Raw genomic sequence first — 18,316 nt, forward strand, 5'->3', positions numbered from 1 at the left:
ACGCCAGTGTCCTTTGCAAGTCCCATTCCCCGACTCGAATCGCCTTTGAATTCCTTCCCAACCACCCCACCGCCCCCCGAGTTCTCTGTCCAATGCGAGTCCTCGGCTCATCGGCGGGAGTATGTGTTCCTGTAATCTCGGATCGTCTTGGCCATGAGCGGGGCTACTTTCTTGGCGGCGGCTTTCCTGGTGCTGGGGCCGCAGGAGGGGGGCCTCGCAGGGAGCGGGTGAAAGCGGCTGTGGCCACCGGTGCTGCTGGAGGGGGGCCGGCTGCTCTCCTGTGGGCGTGGGGCCGGCTGCACCTCGGCTTTATCGGGGATGGCCGCTCCTCCCGAGGCAGGCTTTTCCTGCCTCCTGGGAACCTCACAAGGCTTGTCGAGCACAGAGTGGAAGAAGATCATCTGTGTCTGTCGGCCTCTGGGCCTCTCGGCGCGTGCAGAGCGGATCTTCATCGTCACCAGCCGGAGCCGCCGCTCTCGGGCCTCCCGGAGCCGCAGGTACATCTCCCGCCACGACTCGTGCTCCTCCGGCCGGGCTTCCTTAAAGTCTCGTTGACAGCGCCTTTTCCATAAGTGGCCCGTTTCTTTCGCTAGTGTGGGATTGTATTTCTCGATGGTGCGACCTGGCTGATCGGGCGTGCACCCCTTCCACGCGGGCTCCGGAGCAGGACACGGGTCTCCCCCCGCTTCCCGGACAGCAGGGACGCTGGTCCCGAGGGCCCACACCCGCCGCTCACACGCAGTCACGGTTCTAGGCAGGCCGGCGCTCCTGGGGCCCGAGTACACCGGCATCTTCGAGTTCCTTCTGCGTCCCGTAGGAAATCCACCCTCTTCTTCTTGCTGGGGGGAAGGGAGTGCGTGTATCTCTGGCGGGAAGGAGGACATCAGTTCAAGGACAGACAGTGCCCTGTCACTGGCCCGCATCCCGGGTAACGGGAGGTCTGGCAGCACCGGCGGGGCGTCGGTGGGGACCCTTTTCAGCTTGGCTACGTGCGCTCCGGGCGGTGGCGGCTCCTCTGTCTCATTTTCCTGCACCTTGGCTAGTCTGGGAAGCAGGCTCCCATTTTCACGAGTGCGTTTAGAGTCCGTCTCGTGAAGGTCTTTGACTCTCAGAGTAGTGGCCAGAGTTTTCACCGTCCTTTCCTTTCCCTTCCAAGGCCGGCCATAGGTGGAGTATGCCTCAAAGGGCACAGCAGGCTGCTCAGAGTCAGCCTCCATATCTGCCAACTCCTCCTCTTCAGGGAGGGAGCTCTCCCAGGTGGAAGGTCTGCGTATCCCTTCTCGAGTGCTGAGCTTGTTGGAAAGCTTGCCTGGCACCGTGGGCAGCAGGCCTCCTGCGCCCTCTCCTGTGTCTAAGCTTTCTGGGCTTGGCTTCTTTGTTTCGTCTGCTTTGGGTTCGTCAGAGTCTTTGTCCCTCTTCTCCTCTAGGTGGTTGTCCCGAGCAGCGTCCAAGGCGGGTAGAGAGGGAACGCAACCGAGCTCCGATGCCTTCTCTCTCCTGGCCCGCCTAGAGGGCGGTTTGTCCTTGGTACTGTCCCCCGAGATGGCCCTTGGACCTTCCTCTGGGGAGAAGGCCTTGTGGGATTTCTGGCTGAATCCAGCAGGGAACATCTCGTCGTCCCCAGCCCCCGCCGGGCCTTTCTGCCTGTGGGAAGATACCTGCGCCGGGCTTGGGCTCACGACGGCCCCTTGCCCCCGGGGTTTGCCCAGGTGTCCCTCTTGACGGAGTCCCGGACTGCCCTGAGGGGCATCAGCGTGGCCTTTTCCAGGCTTCTGGCGGAGGACAGCGGGCTCGGGGCCCTCCTCCTCCGGGGGCACGCAATGGTCCACGCACATCTGGTGAGGACCGGCAAGGGACAGACGGATGCGGATGTGGCCATCGCCGGAAGACGCCCAGTCTGAGGAGGAAGCCAGTGCAACTGTGTAGCGCTTGGTGCTCCCGCCTCTCCTGTCGCCACCGGGAGACCCCTTGGGAGGTGTTTGGAGCTGCGAGAGTCTCCTGTGCTTTCTGTGTCCGCGCTCCGTGCCGTCGGATGGGCTCTCGGAGGCTCCGTGGCTTTCTGGGCAGGCGCCCTGCACCTTCGGCTCCTTCGGAAACTCCTCCCTGGGGCGCTTTCGGGAACGGCTCTCCTCCAAGGCCAGTTGTTCAGGCCGGGTGTCCCGCGCCACGACCAGCAACTTCTTCCACTGGGCGGCTAAGTCCCTGGCCAAGCTGCCCACGTGCTGGTGTGTGCGCAAGCGCTTGACCGTCTTGCGGACTCCAGTCTCCGCCAGGGAGTGTGCTGTCACTGGCAAGGCGGAGAGTTTCTTCAGGTATTTCGCCAGCTTCTTGGGATCGGAGTGGGCAGCCAGGCGCGCCTGCAGCTTGACCACGGCGTGCAGCGCCCCGTCGGCTGCCATGGCCGTCCCGGGCGCAGCCTCGTCGGCGCAGCTGGGCGGGCGTCGCTGCTTGGGCCGCAGCTCTGTCCTCAGTACAGCGAGCAGCTCGGTCTGGGCACGCGGGTCCTCGCCGACCGCCGCCGGGCTGACCTGCTGCTTTTGCTTGGGGGTGCGGAGCCGCCGCCTGGAAGAACCGCCGCGAAGCGCTGTCCGAGGTAGAAGGAAGCCTCAGCGCGGGACTCCCGTCCTTATAAAGCCGGCACGCCCCGCTCCCGGGCTGTGAGCCGCGCCCTGATGACCAGCAGTGATTGGTCCTGGGCTTCCTCGCCTCTTGACTGATTGATTGCCTTACCAGGACTCAATCAGGAGTGACCTCTGTGGGTGGAGTTCCGGACACCGGCAGCAAGGTGTGCGAAAACACGTACTCCCCGATGCAGTGGGTGGAAACGCTAATTGCTACCACCTGTTTGTAGAGCATATTGACAAGATCGAGCGAAAAGAAACATTCACATAGGCGTTGACCGAGCAATTCCACTCTTAGCATTTTATAGCGTACAGAGTCAATTCCGCAATGCTGTAGAAACACTCCACGTGCACACACACGCACACACACACACACACACACACACACACACAGGTGTACACAGAGACCTAGAACCCAGCAGTTTCATTGTCCACTTATCCGTAGGCCGGACAGTGCATTTCATACCCTCCCTAACCTAAGCTAGGCGGGAGCATTTCTCAGAAATCTTTCCTTCATCCTCTTTCCAGAATCCCTGGAGAGAGTCATGTAAACATTCAGCCATCAGAATAGCCAGTGAACACACTGACCAGAATGAATAGGAAGGTAAAGACTTGGGACAGAGGGACCTCCAGATCCTAAACTGATCTTTACCTTGTTGACGACTTTCTTAAAATAACAAACAAACAAACAAAAAACGTAAACAGCCTATCAGAGATGCTTGTACAGAGGGATTTGATTCCATGCTTGCAAAATGGTAGCTGTCCAAACTCCAAACAAAAGTGTTTCCTCCTTTTTCCTTTCTAGAATCACGGAGTTTGTCAGTGTCTTCAGCTCCACCGTAGGTGATGAGGACCGAGTCGTTTAGAATTCTGTTTGGATATGGCGCTGACTCAAAAATGGCTTTTGTCCTCAGCAGAGTGTGAAGCAGCTTGCACTTGGGATCGCCTGGCCTTGAAACAATAATGTCACTTTGGAAATTCAGTTTTTATCAAGAGTAGAAAAAGAGATAGAGATAGGAAAACACAGATTTACCTGTGATGCTTGTGCAGGGGTCATGCTGACCTTCTCTGTCTCGTTCCAATCTTAGTACATGTGGGGCTGAAGTGAGCAGAAAATTCAATGTTCCACTAGAATGAGGCTATGTCCGATCAGTATTCCTCCGCTACTTGGTTTTTACCCAACTGAGCGTAAGGATCCTCTACAGTACTCGAAAGCCACGGAAGCTCTGAGAAGGAACTGCTTCAGTGTTTTTCGTTTGACCACACGACTAAAGACAAATAAATCACAACTGGTATGAACACACAGGAACGGTTTTTGGAAAGTCACGACTGATTCGCATATTCGTGTGTACAGGCCAAATAATCCTGAAACAGAGTCACTTTTATTAATCGTCATGTGTCTTTCGGTGTGCTTTTCGAAAGTTAGGTGAGTCTTTTACATTAAAAAGTATCTAGTGTAAGTGTGAGCTAATTAATAAGGTGGTTGACTACTTTTTTAAAGGAGTGTTGTTCTATGCCTTAGCTCTTCTTAATTGCGTTGGGACGCTGAAAAAAAGCCAGAGAAATTGAAGATTTCATTACGTCGATGTTTTGCTCCGAAGAACTGAAGTTTACTAAACTTTCAACGCTCAGACATTTACGCATCTATCGAAATACCAATAGCTGTAAACAGTGTGTACTTTTAAGTACTAATCGACCAAACTCTAAGTCATTATGAAGCTAAGCTGAGTGTCAAGTAAGTCTTGCGTTTTAAGTGCTCCGCTCTGTTCTTACGCGAGGAAGATTAACCACCTCGCTACTGACCACTGCTGCGGCCTTGTGGGCATCTTCTAAAAATCTGTGGCTGCTGTTGAACCATATTCTTCCTGTACGTGGACCAGGAAAGGGAAACTGATCAGACAACCTGGAACCCTTTGCTAATGCCACACTGCTGTTCTTGGAGACGACTTCATCTTCCCCCCACCCACTCCTCCTCTTCTAGGTTTTCATGGCACTGTAAAGGGCTTTGTAAATGGTTTCTTGGTTTTTACTTCGTTTTATATTTATTACCGATTTGTAGATTTACAACCGGCCTTTGTCACTGATCTTACTTTAGCAACATTGGCAACTTCATTTACTGATCCTCACAGTTTATGTTTGAAGCCTTCGAACTTTTCTCAACATGTAATTCCATTATCCGTGCACAAAGACAGGGATAATTCTTTCTTCCCTTCCTTCTCTCTTTTTAAAAATTCTTACACCACGTATTTGTTTTTCTTGTCTAATCTTACTACTTAGGACCTCCGTGTTAGTCAGTTCTCTGTCGTTTACAAGAGAATACCCGAAACTGGGTCTATCTAGAGAAACAGAGTTTAGTTTGTCCAGTTTTGGAGGCTGGGAAGTCCGAGGTTCAATGGGCTTGTCTGGTGAGGGCCTTCTTCTTGATGGGGATGTGCCGAGTGACCCGAGGCAATGCAGTTTATCACAGGGTGCGGGTGACCAAAGCGAGCTAATATGCTTCTTTCTCTCCTGATAAAGCTGGTGCTGCCACTCGGGTGATAACCCATCCATCCACCAACTCATCCATCCGTGATGGTATTAATTCACTCAAGAGGGCATAGCCCTCATGATTCAATCACCTCTTAAAGACCCCACCTTCAACGCTGCTACATTGGGGATCAAGCTTCCACGTGACCTTTGGAGGGGACAAGCATTCAAATCACAGCAACGTTAATAAGATGTTGCGTAGAAGTGGGGATAAGAGGCATTATTGTCTTTTTCCCAATCTTGAAGGGAAAGCTTTTGGCATTTCATTAGTCAGTCTTATGTTTCCTGCAGGTTTTTCGTAGAGATCGTTTTGTCAGGTCAAGGCAGTTGTCTTCTATTCCTACGTTGTCCGGGGTTTTTGTTTCCTGTCCTTGTCTTTCCTTTTACTTTTTAAAAAATATCAACGATAGGTTGTACATTTTATGAATCACTTCTCTGCACTTTTGGAAATGATGACCTAATTTCTTTATTTTGCAATGTGGCACACTGACTGTATCACGTGATTCACTAACCCTAAACCAACCTTGCCTCAGTCCTAAGACACACTGAACTTGAATATTACGTATCACTGATTCAATTTGCTCCTAGTTTGCTTTGGATTTGTGAGTATATTAATGAATGGGATTGGGCTGTTCTAATGCTTTCAGTGTCCTTGTCAGGTCAGAGCTCTTACACATCTTTTATTGAATACTTCTATAACTATTTGTCTTCTGGATACTATCGTAAATGGTATTAACTAAAATAGTTTTTCGAAAGTGTTGCGATAGTTTCAGTACGTTGAGTCCCCCATGGATCTGTTTCAATTGTTTGTTATTCCTCATACTTCTCTGTGTTGTTCTTAAGTTGGCATGTGTGCCAGGCAGTGTAATTGAGACTTTATTTTTAGAAATAATCTGAGATGAAGGATGATGGTATCCTCTCACAGAGGTGATTTAGGTTTGTTTCTGCCTTGCGCCTGGAGCGAGGCCCGGCAGTCCAGGAATATCTGAATCCCGTTTCAGGGACTGAGGGTTTTCTGGGCCGCATAGGCAATGGGTAGCAGAGGTTGGGCAACTTAACTTGTTGTCTGTATTTATTCCTAGGACAGGGCCCAGACCAGGGTCCTCAATCTTGCTGGGCCTAGAATTCCAACTTTTGTGCCCTCAGCACCTTGAGGTTGTCGACAGTGCTTGGTGTCCTAGCATCGTAGAAGTAGGCAAATGTCCGTAGGAACAATGGCTTCCAATGGCATGGCCACCTATGCGCATCTATGAATACTGTAGTCCTCCCTTATTTGTGGTTTTCCTCTCCTTAATATCAGTTGCCTGCAGTCCAATGTGGTGTGAAAATATCAGATGAACAATTACAGAAATAAACCGTTCAGAGGTTTTAAATTGCGAGCCGTTCTCTGGAGTGTGACAAAACCTCACATGGCCCCGCTCCATACCGTAAGCATTCCTTTTTCCAGTGTGTCCACCTGTACACCCTCCCTGCCCGCTCGTGACTGGGAGGCCATCCTGGTGATCAAATCAACTGTCACCCTATCGCGGTGTTTGCGTCCGAGTCGCCGTATTTTACTTAATAATGGCCACAACGCACAAGAGCGGTCATGCTGGGAATTCGGATATGTCAAATAGAAGCCATAAAGTGCTTCCTTTAGGCGAAAAGGTGAAAGTTCTCTACTTAGTAAGGAAAGGGAAAAAAATTATATGCTGAGGTTACTGAGATGTACTGTCAGAACAAATGTTGTGTCTGTGAGATTGTGAAGAAGTTCAAAGAAATTCATGCTAGTTTCGCTGTCGCACCTCAAACTGCAAAGATTTTGGCCACAGTCTAGGCAACAATGTTTAGTGAAGATGAAAAAGACATTAAATTTGTGGGTGGAAGACATGGACAGGAGCATGTTGCAATAGATGGTACTGTCCGAGGTTTCGGACATCCGATGGGGGGCCTGATATTTACATCCAACGGATGAGGGGAACTCCTGGGATTTTAAAATACTGAAGAATGGGACTACATAAAAATAAAAAGGAATGAAAGAGAAAGTCAAAAGATTGAGCTGGGAGAGATATTTACAACTCGTAGAACATTCAACTCATACAATTTCCTTTATATCCAATGAGCTCCCACACACCAATGTGAAAAAAGACCAACGACTTAGGAGAGAAATGGGGAACACATAGGAAAACGTGGCTCCCCGACCCCCCAAAACAAGCGACTCTTGAATACAGGAGAAGATGCTCACCACCATGAAGATGAAAATAAAAGACAATGTGGTGAAATTTGGGACCTATTAATATAGTTCGAAACATTAACAACCTGCTGTGTTGGAACAGATTATCCTAGATTGCTTGTAGATGTAGAAATTAATACAAACGCTATACAAGTAAGCCTGTAAAATTTAAAATGTATGTATATATTTAAAAGTGTATCCTTAGACACATCCATATCACTTGTAGAGTGAGAGGCTGAATGTATAAACGGGTAAAGGGCAAAAACCACAGAGAAGCTCGGGAAGCCAAACCACAACCCCTGGAGCCACCAGCCCAGAAAAGCAAACTACAGCCTCTACGGCAATCAGTCCAGGAAGCCCAATCACAACCACTGCAGCAGTTGGCACACACCAGTCAGGATCGGGTCAGCAATGCCAGCTTGGGAATTTTGGCCCCAGTGTCCAAGTCAAGACCAACTAGAGAAAGCCAAATATGCTCTCAAAACCAATCGCGTCAGATGCTCTGCTTCCAGTTAGCCTGCTTACAGCTTCCCCAAGTCAACAACCTCCAATCCGAAAATACCCGGAACCCTCCTTCCTTTTTGATAGAGAACTTTGCTACTCCCCCGCCTACCTTTGAGTTTGCCAAATGCGACCGATGGTTTCTGACTCCCTTGCTTTCTATGTATATGTACAGCGAGCGTTTTATAAACAGTCTGTTTGTTTTTGCTTGCGTCTTTTTCATTTATTTCCACAAATCCCTTCTACTAAACTTGCATGTATGAAAAATATATTCATATTCTTTGATAGAGCGATTTCACTTGTAGGATTTTATCCCACAAACAAACCTGCCTCTATGCGTGCGCGCGCGCATGTGTGCATCTGTGTCCGTGAACAGGTGTCCCTGACGTCCAGGATAGACGTTTCAAGACGCCGGTGGATACATAAAGCCACAGATAGTAGCAAACCCAGTTGCCGTCAAAGGGAGCACGTTTCTTTTCGTTTCTTCCACCCACAAATCGAATGCCATTTCCATCCTAACCAAGCAGCCATCGTGCAGCGAGGCCGAAAGGATCGCAGTTGGATGTGCGACGGCACGAAGTTTCCTTTCCTTCTTCACAGCTTCGCAGAAGGAAGACTTGCTTTCATGGGAGATCTTTGCAACCCTCACATATGATTTTCCCCTTTCCTTATGAAGTCCAGGACTTTTCACCTTTTCGGGTAAAGGAAGCCCTTTACGGCTTCTCTTTGGCATATGCGAATTGCCCGCATCACTCCTCTTGCACTCGGTGGCCATTACGAAGGAAAAGAAGTGTGACTTAAACGCAAGCTCTGCAATGTGGCGACAGTCGGTCTGAAAACGGAGATGGTTACTAAGTGAGCAGTGGCCCGGGAGCATCTAGGGCGTGGACGTGTAGCACAAAGGGATGACTCACGTCCCGGCCAGGCAGGCTGCGCATGCGAGATTTCATCGCACTGCTCTGAAGAGCCTGCAACTTCAAATTTCTGCCTTGTTCGTTTCTGAAATTTTCCATTTGATATTTTGGGACCTTGGTGGACAGAGGAAAACTGAAACTGGGAACGCGAAACTGCACGCAAGGGGGGAGGGGAGGGGGGGACTACTTTGAGGACTCTAGGATTGAGTCCAAGAAAGCCTTATCTGCTCCAGGATGGACAAAGGAGAGAGAGACGGCCAATCTCTTGTATATCATTTTATTTACAAATATGAACACGATCTGGGGACGATATGGATTGGTTAAAACTCTGTCCTTCTTTCCAAAGAGGCTAGTTAACATCCTCAGTGCAATTGGTGTTAAAACGTGCTGCGAGACTGAGGATTCAGAGCTTGGGGATTCTGAAGCGTCCACCAAGCAGGGCGGCAGCGTCCCAGGTGCAACGGGTGAAAACTGCAGGATTCAGATCCAGGAGGTCCCACCAACGAAAGACGCCAGTGTCCTTTGCAAGTCCCATTCCCCGACTCGAATCGCCTTTGAATTCCTTCCCAACCACCCCACCGCCCCCCCGAGTTCTCTGTCCAATGCGAGTCCTCGGCTCATCGGCGGGAGTATGTGTTCCTGTAATCTCGGATCGTCTTGGCCATGAGCGGGGCTACTTTCTTGGCGGCGGCTTTCCTGGTGCTGGGGCCGCAGGAGGGGGGCCTCGCAGGGAGCGGGTGAAAGCGGCTGTGGCCACCGGTGCTGCTGGAGGGGGGCCGGCTGCTCTCCTGTGGGCGTGGGGCCGGCTGCACCTCGGCTTTATCGGGGATGGCCGCTCCTCCCGAGGCAGGCTTTTCCTGCCTCCTGGGAACCTCACAAGGCTTGTCGAGCACAGAGTGGAAGAAGATCATCTGTGTCTGTCGGCCTCTGGGCCTCTCGGCGCGTGCAGAGCGGATCTTCATCGTCACCAGCCGGAGCCGCCGCTCTCGGGCCTCCCGGAGCCGCAGGTACATCTCCCGCCACGACTCGTGCTCCTCCGGCCGGGCTTCCTTAAAGTCTCGTTGACAGCGCCTTTTCCATAAGTGGCCCGTTTCTTTCGCTAGTGTGGGATTGTATTTCTCGATGGTGCGACCTGGCTGATCGGGCGTGCACCCCTTCCACGCGGGCTCCGGAGCAGGACACGGGTCTCCCCCCGCTTCCCGGACAGCAGGGACGCTGGTCCCGAGGGCCCACACCCGCCGCTCACACGCAGTCACGGTTCTAGGCAGGCCGGCGCTCCTGGGGCCCGAGTACACCGGCATCTTCGAGTTCCTTCTGCGTCCCGTAGGAAATCCACCCTCTTCTTCTTGCTGGGGGGAAGGGAGTGCGTGTATCTCTGGCGGGAAGGAGGACATCAGTTCAAGGACAGACAGTGCCCTGTCACTGGCCCGCATCCCGGGTAACGGGAGGTCTGGCAGCACCGGCGGGGCGTCGGTGGGGACCCTTTTCAGCTTGGCTACGTGCGCTCCGGGCGGTGGCGGCTCCTCTGTCTCATTTTCCTGCACCTTGGCTAGTCTGGGAAGCAGGCTCCCATTTTCACGAGTGCGTTTAGAGTCCGTCTCGTGAAGGTCTTTGACTCTCAGAGTAGTGGCCAGAGTTTTCACCGTCCTTTCCTTTCCCTTCCAAGGCCGGCCATAGGTGGAGTATGCCTCAAAGGGCACAGCAGGCTGCTCAGAGTCAGCCTCCATATCTGCCAACTCCTCCTCTTCAGGGAGGGAGCTCTCCCAGGTGGAAGGTCTGCGTATCCCTTCTCGAGTGCTGAGCTTGTTGGAAAGCTTGCCTGGCACCGTGGGCAGCAGGCCTCCTGCGCCCTCTCCTGTGTCTAAGCTTTCTGGGCTTGGCTTCTTTGTTTCGTCTGCTTTGGGTTCGTCAGAGTCTTTGTCCCTCTTCTCCTCTAGGTGGTTGTCCCGAGCAGCGTCCAAGGCGGGTAGAGAGGGAACGCAACCGAGCTCCGATGCCTTCTCTCTCCTGGCCCGCCTAGAGGGCGGTTTTTCCTTGGTACTGTCCCCCGAGATGGCCCTTGGACCTTCCTCTGGGGAGAAGGCCTTGTGGGATTTCTGGCTGAATCCAGCAGGGAACATCTCGTCGTCCCCAGCCCCCGCCGGGCCTTTCTGCCTGTGGGAAGATACCTGCGCCGGGCTTGGGCTCACGACGGCCCCTTGCCCCCGGGGTTTGCCCAGGTGTCCCTCTTGACGGAGTCCCGGACTGCCCTGAGGGGCATCAGCGTGGCCTTTTCCAGGCTTCTGGCGGAGGACAGCGGGCTCGGGGCCCTCCTCCTCCGGGGGCACGCAATGGTCCACGCACATCTGGTGAGGACCGGCAAGGGACAGACGGATGCGGATGTGGCCATCGCCGGAAGACGCCCAGTCTGAGGAGGAAGCCAGTGCAACTGTGTAGCGCTTGGTGCTCCCGCCTCTCCTGTCGCCACCGGGAGACCCCTTGGGAGGTGTTTGGAGCTGCGAGAGTCTCCTGTGCTTTCTGTGTCCGCGCTCCGTGCCGTCGGATGGGCTCTCGGAGGCTCCGTGGCTTTCTGGGCAGGCGCCCTGCACCTTCGGCTCCTTCGGAAACTCCTCCCTGGGGCGCTTTCGGGAACGGCTCTCCTCCAAGGCCAGTTGTTTAGGCCGGGTGTCCCGCGCCACGACCAGCAACTTCTTCCCCTGGGCGGCTAAGTCCCTGGCCAAGCTGCCCACGTGCTGCTGTGTGCGCAAGCGCTTGACCGTCTTGCGGACTCCAGTCTCCGCCAGGGAGTGTGCTGTCACTGGCAAGGCGGAGAGTTTCTTCAGGTATTTCGCCAGCTTCTTGGGATCGGAGTGGGCAGCCAGGCGCGCCTGCAGCTTGACCACGGCGTGCAGCGCCCCGTCGGCTGCCATGGCCGTCCCGGGCGCAGCCTCGTCGGCGCAGCTGGGCGGGCGTCGCTGCTTGGGCCGCAGCTCTGTCCTCAGTACAGCGAGCAGCTCGGCCTGGGCACGCGGGTCCTCGCCGACCGCCGCCGGGCTGACCTGCTGCTTTTGCTTGGGGGTGCGGAGCCGCCGCCTGGAAGAACCGCCGCGAAGCGCTGTCCGAGGTAGAAGGAAGCCTCAGCGCGGGACTCCCGTCCTTATAAAGCCGGCACGCCCCGCTCCCGGGCTGTGAGCCGCGCCCTGATGACCAGCAGTGATTGGTCCTGGGCTTCCTCGCCTCTTGACTGATTGATTGCCTTACCAGGACTCAATCAGGAGTGACCTCTGTGGGTGGAGTTCCGGACACCGGCAGCAAGGTGTGCGAAAACACGTACTCCCCGATGCAGTGGGTGGAAACGCTAATTGCTACCACCTGTTTGTAGAGCATATTGACAAGATCGAGCGAAAAGAAAAATTCACATAGGCGTTGACCGAGCAATTCCACTCTTAGCATTTTATAGCGTACAGAGTCAATTCCGCAATGCTGTAGAAACACTCCACGTGCACACACACGCACACACACACACACACACACACACACACACACACAGGTGTACACAGAGACCTAGAACCCAGCAGTTTCATTGTCCACTTATCCGTAGGCCGGACAGTGCATTTCATACCCTCCCTAACCTAAGCTAGGCGGGAGCATTTCTCAGAAATCTTTCCTTCATCCTCTTTCCAGAATCCCTGGAGAGAGTCATGTAAACATTCAGCCATCAGAATAGCCAGTGAACACACTGACCAGAATGAATAGGAAGGTAAAGACTTGGGACAGAGGGACCTCCAGATCCTAAACTGATCTTTACCTTGTTGACGACTTTCTTAAAATAACAAACAAACAAACAAAAAACGTAAACAGCCTATCAGAGAGGCTTATACAGAGGGATTTGATTCCATGCTTGCAAAATGGTAGCTGTCCAAACTCCAAACAAAAGTGTTTCCTCCTTTTTCCTTTCTAGAATCACGGAGTTTGTCAGTGTCTTCAGCTCCACCGTAGGTGATGAGGACCGAGTCGTTTAGAATTCTGTTTGGATATGGCGCTGACTCAAAAATGGCTTTTGTCCTCAGCAGAGTGTGAAGCAGCTTGCACTTGGGATCGCCTGGCCTTGAAACAATAATGTCACTTTGGAAATTCAGTTTTTATCAAGAGTAGAAAAAGAGATAGAGATAGGAAAACACAGATTTACCTGTGATGCTTGTGCAGGGGTCATGCTGACCTTCTCTGTCTCGTTCCAATCTTAGTACATGTGGGGCTGAAGTGAGCAGAAAATTCAATGTTCCACTAGAATGAGGCTATGTCCGATCAGTATTCCTCCGCTACTTGGTTTTTACCCAACTGAGCGTAAGGATCCTCTACAGTACTCGAAAGCCACGGAAGCTCTGAGAAGGAACTGCTTCAGTGTTTTTCGTTTGACCACACGACTAAAGACAAATAAATCACAACTGGTATGAACACACAGGAACGGTTTTTGGAAAGTCACGACTGATTCGCATATTCGTGTGTACAGGCCAAATAATCCTGAAACAGAGTCACTTTTATTAATCGTCATGTGTCTTTCGGTGTGCTTTTCGAAAGTTAGGTGAGTCTTTTACATTAAAAAGTATCTAGTGTAAGTGTGAGCTAATTAATAAGGTGGTTGACTACTTTTTTAAAGGAGTGTTGTTCTATGCCTTAGCTCTTCTTAATTGCGTTGGGACGCTGAAAAAAAGCCAGAGAAATTGAAGATTTCATTACGTCGATGTTTTGCTCCGAAGAACTGAAGTTTACTAAACTTTCAATGCTCAGACATTTACGCATCTATCGAAATACCAATAGCTGTAAACAGTGTGTACTTTTAAGTACTAATCGACCAAACTCTAAGTCATTATGAAGCTAAGCTGAGTGTTAAGTAAGTCTTGCGTTTTAAGTGCTCCGCTCTGTTCTTACGCGAGGAAGATTAACCACTTCGCTACTGACCACTGCTGCGGCCTTGTGGGCATCTTCTAAAAATCTGTGGCTGCTGTTGAACCATATTCTTCCTGTACGTGGACCAGGAAAGGGAAACTGATCAGACAACCTGGAACCCTTTGCTAATGCCACACTGCTGTTCTTGGAGACGACTTCATCTTCCCCCCACCCACTCCTCCTCTTCTAGGTTTTCATGGCACTGTAAAGGGCTTTGTAAATGGTTTCTTGGTTTTTACTTCGTTTTATATTTATTACCGATTTGTAGATTTACAACCGGCCTTTGTCACTGATCTTACTTTAGCAACATTGGCAACTTCATTTACTGATCCTCATAGTTTATGTTTGAAGCCTTCGAACTTTTCTCAACATGTAATTCCATTATCCGTGCACAAAGACAGGGATAATTCTTTCTTCCCTTCCTTCTCTCTTTTTAAAAATTCTTACACCACGTATTTGTTTTTCTTGTCTCATCTTACTACTTAGGACCTCCGTGTTAGTCAGTTCTCTGTCGTTTACAAGAGAATACCCGAAACTGGGTCTATCTAGAGAAACAGAGTTTAGTTTGTCCAGTTTTGGAGGCTGGGAAGTCCGAGGTTCAATGGGCTTGTCTGGTGAGGGCCTTCTTCTTGATGGGGATGTGCCGAGTGACCCGAGGCAATGCAGTTTATCACAGGGTGCGGGTGACCAAAGCGAGCTAATATGCTTCTTTCTCTCCTGATAAAGCTGGTGCTGCCACTCGGGTGATAACCCATCCATCCACCAACTCATCCATCCGTGATGGTATTAATTCACTCAAGAGGGCATAGCCCTCGTGATTCAATCACCTCTTAAAGACCCCACCTTCAACGCTGCTACATTGGGGATCAAGCTTCCACGTGACCTTTGGAGGGGACAAGCATTCAAATCACAGCAACGTTAATAAGATGTTGCGTAGAAGTGGGGATAAGAGGCATTATTGTCTTTTTCCCAATCTTGAAGGGAAAGCTTTTGGCATTTCATTAGTCAGTCTTATGTTTCCTGCAGGTTTTTCGTAGAGATCGTTTTGTCAGGTCAAGGCAGTTGTCTTCTATTCCTACGTTGTCCGGGGTTTTTGTTTCCTGTCCTTGTCTTTCCTTTTACTTTTTAAAAAATATCAACGATAGGTTGTACATTTTATGAATCACTTCTCTGCACTTTTGGAAATGATGACCTAATTTCTTTATTTTGCAATGTGGCACACTGACTGTATCACGTGATTCACTAACCCTAAACCAACCTTGCCTCAGTCCTAAGACACACTGAACTTGAATATTACGTATCACTGATTCAATTTGCTCCTAGTTTGCTTTGGATTTGTGAGTATATTAATGAATGGGATTGGGCTGTTCTAATGCTTTCAGTGTCCTTGTCAGGTCAGAGCTCTTACACATCTTTTATTGAATACTTCTATAACTATTTGTCTTCTGGATACTATCGTAAATGGTATTAACTAAAATAGTTTTTCGAAAGTGTTGCGATAGTTTCAGTACGTTGAGTCCCCCATGGATCTGTCTCAATTGTTTGTTATTCCTCATACTTCTCTGTGTTGTTCTTAAGTTGGCATGTGTGCCAGGCAGTGTAATTGAGACTTTATTTTTAGAAATAATCTGAGATGAAGGATGATGGTATCCTCTCACAGAGGTGATTTAGGTTTGTTTCTGCCTTGCGCCTGGAGCGAGGCCCGGCAGTCCAGGGATATCTGAATCCCGTTTCAGGGACTGAGGGTTTTCTGGGCCGCATAGGCAATGGGTAGCAGAGGTTGGGCAACTTAACTTGTTGTCTGTATTTATTCCTAGGACAGGGCCCAGACCAGGGTCCTCAATCTTGCTGGGCCTAGAATTCCAACTTTTGTGCCCTCAGCACCTTGAGGTTGTCGACAGTGCTTGGTGTCCTAGCATCGTAGAAGTAGGCAAATGTCCGTAGGAACAATGGCTTCCAATGGCATGGCCACCTATGCGCATCTATGAATACTGTAGTCCTCCCTTATTTGTGGTTTTCCTCTCCTTAATATCAGTTGCCTGCAGTCCAATGTGGTGTGAAAATATCAGATGAACAATTACAGAAATAAACCGTTCAGAGGTTTTAAATTGCGAGCCGTTCTCTGGAGTGTGACAAAACCTCACATGGCCCCGCTCCATACCGTAAGCATTCCTTTTTCCAGTGTGTCCACCTGTACACCCTCCCTGCCCGCTCGTGACTGGGAGGCCATCCTGGTGATCAAATCAACTGTCACCCTATCGCGGTGTTTGCGTCCGAGTCGCCGTATTTTACTTAATAATGGCCACAACGCACAAGAGCGGTCATGCTGGGAATTCGGATATGTCAAATAGAAGCCATAAAGTGCTTCCTTTAGGCGAAAAGGTGAAAGTTCTCTACTTAGTAAGGAAAGGGAAAAAAATTATATGCTGAGGTTACTGAGATGTACTGTCAGAACAAATGTTGTGTCTGTGAGATTGTGAAGAAGTTCAAAGAAATTCATGCTAGTTTCGCTGTCGCACCTCAAACTGCAAAGATTTTGGCCACAGTCTAGGCAACAATGTTTAGTGAAGATGAAAAAGACATTAAATTTGTGGGTGGAAGACATGGACAGGAGCATGTTGCAATAGATGGTACTGTCCGAGGTTTCGGACATCCGATGGGGGGCCTGATATTTACATCCAACGGATGAGGGGAACTCCTGGGATTTTAAAATACTGAAGAATGGGACTACATAAAAATAAAAAGGAATGAAAGAGAAAGTCAAAAGATTGAGCTGGGAGAGATATTTACAACTCGTAGAACATTCAACTCATACAATTTCCTTTATATCCAATGAGCTCCCACACACCAATGTGAAAAAAGACCAACGACTTAGGAGAGAAATGGGGAACACATAGGAAAACGTGGCTCCCCGACCCCCCAAAACAAGCGACTCTTGAATACAGGAGAAGATGCTCACCACCATGAAGATGAAAATAAAAGACAATGTGGTGAAATTTGGGACCTATTAATATAGTTCGAAACATTAACAACCTGCTGTGTTGGAACAGATTATCCTAGATTGCTTGTAGATGTAGAAATTAATACAAACGCTATACAAGTAAGCCTGTAAAATTTAAAATGTATGTATATATTTAAAAGTGTATCCTTAGACACATCCATATCACTTGTAGAGTGAGAGGCTGAATGTATAAACGGGTAAAGGGCAAAAACCACAGAGAAGCTCGGGAAGCCAAACCACAACCCCTGGAGCCACCAGCCCAGAAAAGCAAACTACAGCCTCTACGGCAATCAGTCCAGGAAGCCCAATCACAACCACTGCAGCAGTTGGCACACACCAGTCAGGATCGGGTCAGCAATGCCAGCTTGGGAATTTTGGCCCCAGTGTCCAAGTCAAGACCAACTAGAGAAAGCCAAATATGCTCTCAAAACCAATCGCGTCAGATGCTCTGCTTCCAGTTAGCCTGCTTACAGCTTCCCCAAGTCAACAACCTCCAATCCGAAAATACCCGGAACCCTCCTTCCTTTTTGATAGAGAACTTTGCTACTCCCCCGCCTACCTTTGAGTTTGCCAAATGCGACCGATGGTTTCTGACTCCCTTGCTTTCTATGTATATGTACAGCGAGCGTTTTATAAACAGTCTGTTTGTTTTTGCTTGCGTCTTTTTCATTTATTTCCACAAATCCCTTCTACTAAACTTGCATGTATGAAAAATATATTCATATTCTTTGATAGAGCGATTTCACTTGTAGGATTTTATCCCACAAACACACCTGCCTCTATGCGTGCGCGCGCGCATGTGTGCATCTGTGTCCGTGAACAGGTGTCCCTGACGTCCAGGATAGACGTTTCAAGACGCCGGTGGATACATAAAGCCACAGATAGTAGCAAACCCAGTTGCCGTCAAAGGGAGCACGTTTCTTTTCGTTTCTTCCACCCGCAAATCGAATGCCATTTCCATCCTAACCAAGCAGCCATCGTGCAGCGAGGCCGAAAGGATCGCAGTTGGATGTGCGACGGCACGAAGTTTCCTTTCCTTCTTCACAGCTTCGCAGAAGGAAGACTTGCTTTCATGGGAGATCTTTGCAACCCTCACATATGATTTTCCCCTTTCCTTATGAAGTCCAGGACTTTTCACCTTTTGGGGTAAAGGAAGCCCTTTACGGCTTCTCTTTGGCATATGCGAATTGCCCGCATCACTCCTCTTGCACTCGGTGGCCATTACGAAGGAAAAGAAGTGTGACTTAAACGCAAGCTCTGCAATGTGGCGACAGTCGGTCTGAAAACGGAGATGGTTACTAAGTGAGCAGTGGCCCGGGAGCATCTAGGGCGTGGACGTGTAGCACAAAGGGATGACTCACGTCCCGGCCAGGCAGGCTGCGCATGCGAGATTTCATCGCACTGCTCTGAAGAGCCTGCAACTTCAAATTTCTGCCTTGTTCGTTTCTGAAATTTTCCATTTGATATTTTGGGACCTTGGTGGACAGAGGAAAACTGAAACTGGGAACGCGAAACTGCACGCAAGGGGGGAGGGGAGGGGGGACTACTTTGAGGACTCTAGGATTGAGTCCAAGAAAGCCTTATCTGCTCCAGGATGGACAAAGGAGAGAGAGAC

General features: G+C 50.1%; 2 protein-coding genes and 2 non-coding genes across 4 annotated transcripts; all 4 read right to left on the minus strand.

Moving 5' to 3' along the window:
- Window positions 1–107: 107 nt before the first annotated feature.
- Window positions 108–8,810, minus strand: LOC134361659 (elongin-A-like). The gene is made up of 5 exons (XM_063076675.1): window positions 8,775–8,810; window positions 8,578–8,692; window positions 4,395–4,486; window positions 2,731–2,753; window positions 108–2,562 (listed from the first exon to the last, which is right to left on the minus strand). Exons 1-5 carry the CDS (start codon window positions 8,808–8,810, stop codon window positions 108–110), a joined length of 2,721 nt encoding a protein of 906 aa, XP_062932745.1.
- On the minus strand, window positions 3,627–3,731 carry LOC134362300 (U6 spliceosomal RNA). The gene has a single exon (XR_010021578.1). It is a non-coding gene; the product is annotated as a U6 spliceosomal RNA (small nuclear RNA).
- A 581-nt stretch (window positions 8,811–9,391) lies between the features above and the next one.
- Window positions 9,392–18,098, minus strand: LOC134361660 (elongin-A-like). The gene is made up of 5 exons (XM_063076676.1): window positions 18,063–18,098; window positions 17,866–17,980; window positions 13,683–13,774; window positions 12,015–12,037; window positions 9,392–11,846 (listed from the first exon to the last, which is right to left on the minus strand). Exons 1-5 carry the CDS (start codon window positions 18,096–18,098, stop codon window positions 9,392–9,394), a joined length of 2,721 nt encoding a protein of 906 aa, XP_062932746.1.
- On the minus strand, window positions 12,915–13,019 carry LOC134362301 (U6 spliceosomal RNA). The gene has a single exon (XR_010021579.1). It is a non-coding gene; the product is annotated as a U6 spliceosomal RNA (small nuclear RNA).
- Window positions 18,099–18,316: the final 218 nt, after the last annotated feature.

The sequence above is a fragment of the Cynocephalus volans genome, chromosome 13 (genome assembly GCF_027409185.1).
Source record: "Cynocephalus volans isolate mCynVol1 chromosome 13, mCynVol1.pri, whole genome shotgun sequence".
Taxonomy (NCBI): Eukaryota; Metazoa; Chordata; class Mammalia; order Dermoptera; family Cynocephalidae; genus Cynocephalus; species Cynocephalus volans.

Bases quoted from the DNA above. Each gene is read 5' to 3' on its own strand.
- LOC134361659 (XM_063076675.1), bottom strand. From the start codon at position 8,810: ATGAAATCTCGCATGCGCAGCCTGCCTGGCCGGGAC. The intron at 8,693-8,774 runs GTGAGTCATCCC...CTCCGTTTTCAG, and splicing joins GCAGCCTGCCTGGCCGGGAC to ACCGACTGTCGCCACATTGC. The intron at 4,487-8,577 runs GTAAAGGGCTTC...GTCCACGTACAG, and splicing joins GCATATGCCAAAGAGAAGCC to GAAGAATATGGTTCAACAGC.
- LOC134361660 (XM_063076676.1), bottom strand. From the start codon at position 18,098: ATGAAATCTCGCATGCGCAGCCTGCCTGGCCGGGAC. The intron at 17,981-18,062 runs GTGAGTCATCCC...CTCCGTTTTCAG, and splicing joins GCAGCCTGCCTGGCCGGGAC to ACCGACTGTCGCCACATTGC. The intron at 11,847-12,014 runs GTAAGGCAATCA...CGGTTCTTCCAG, and splicing joins TCACTCCTGATTGAGTCCTG to GCGGCGGCTCCGCACCCCCA.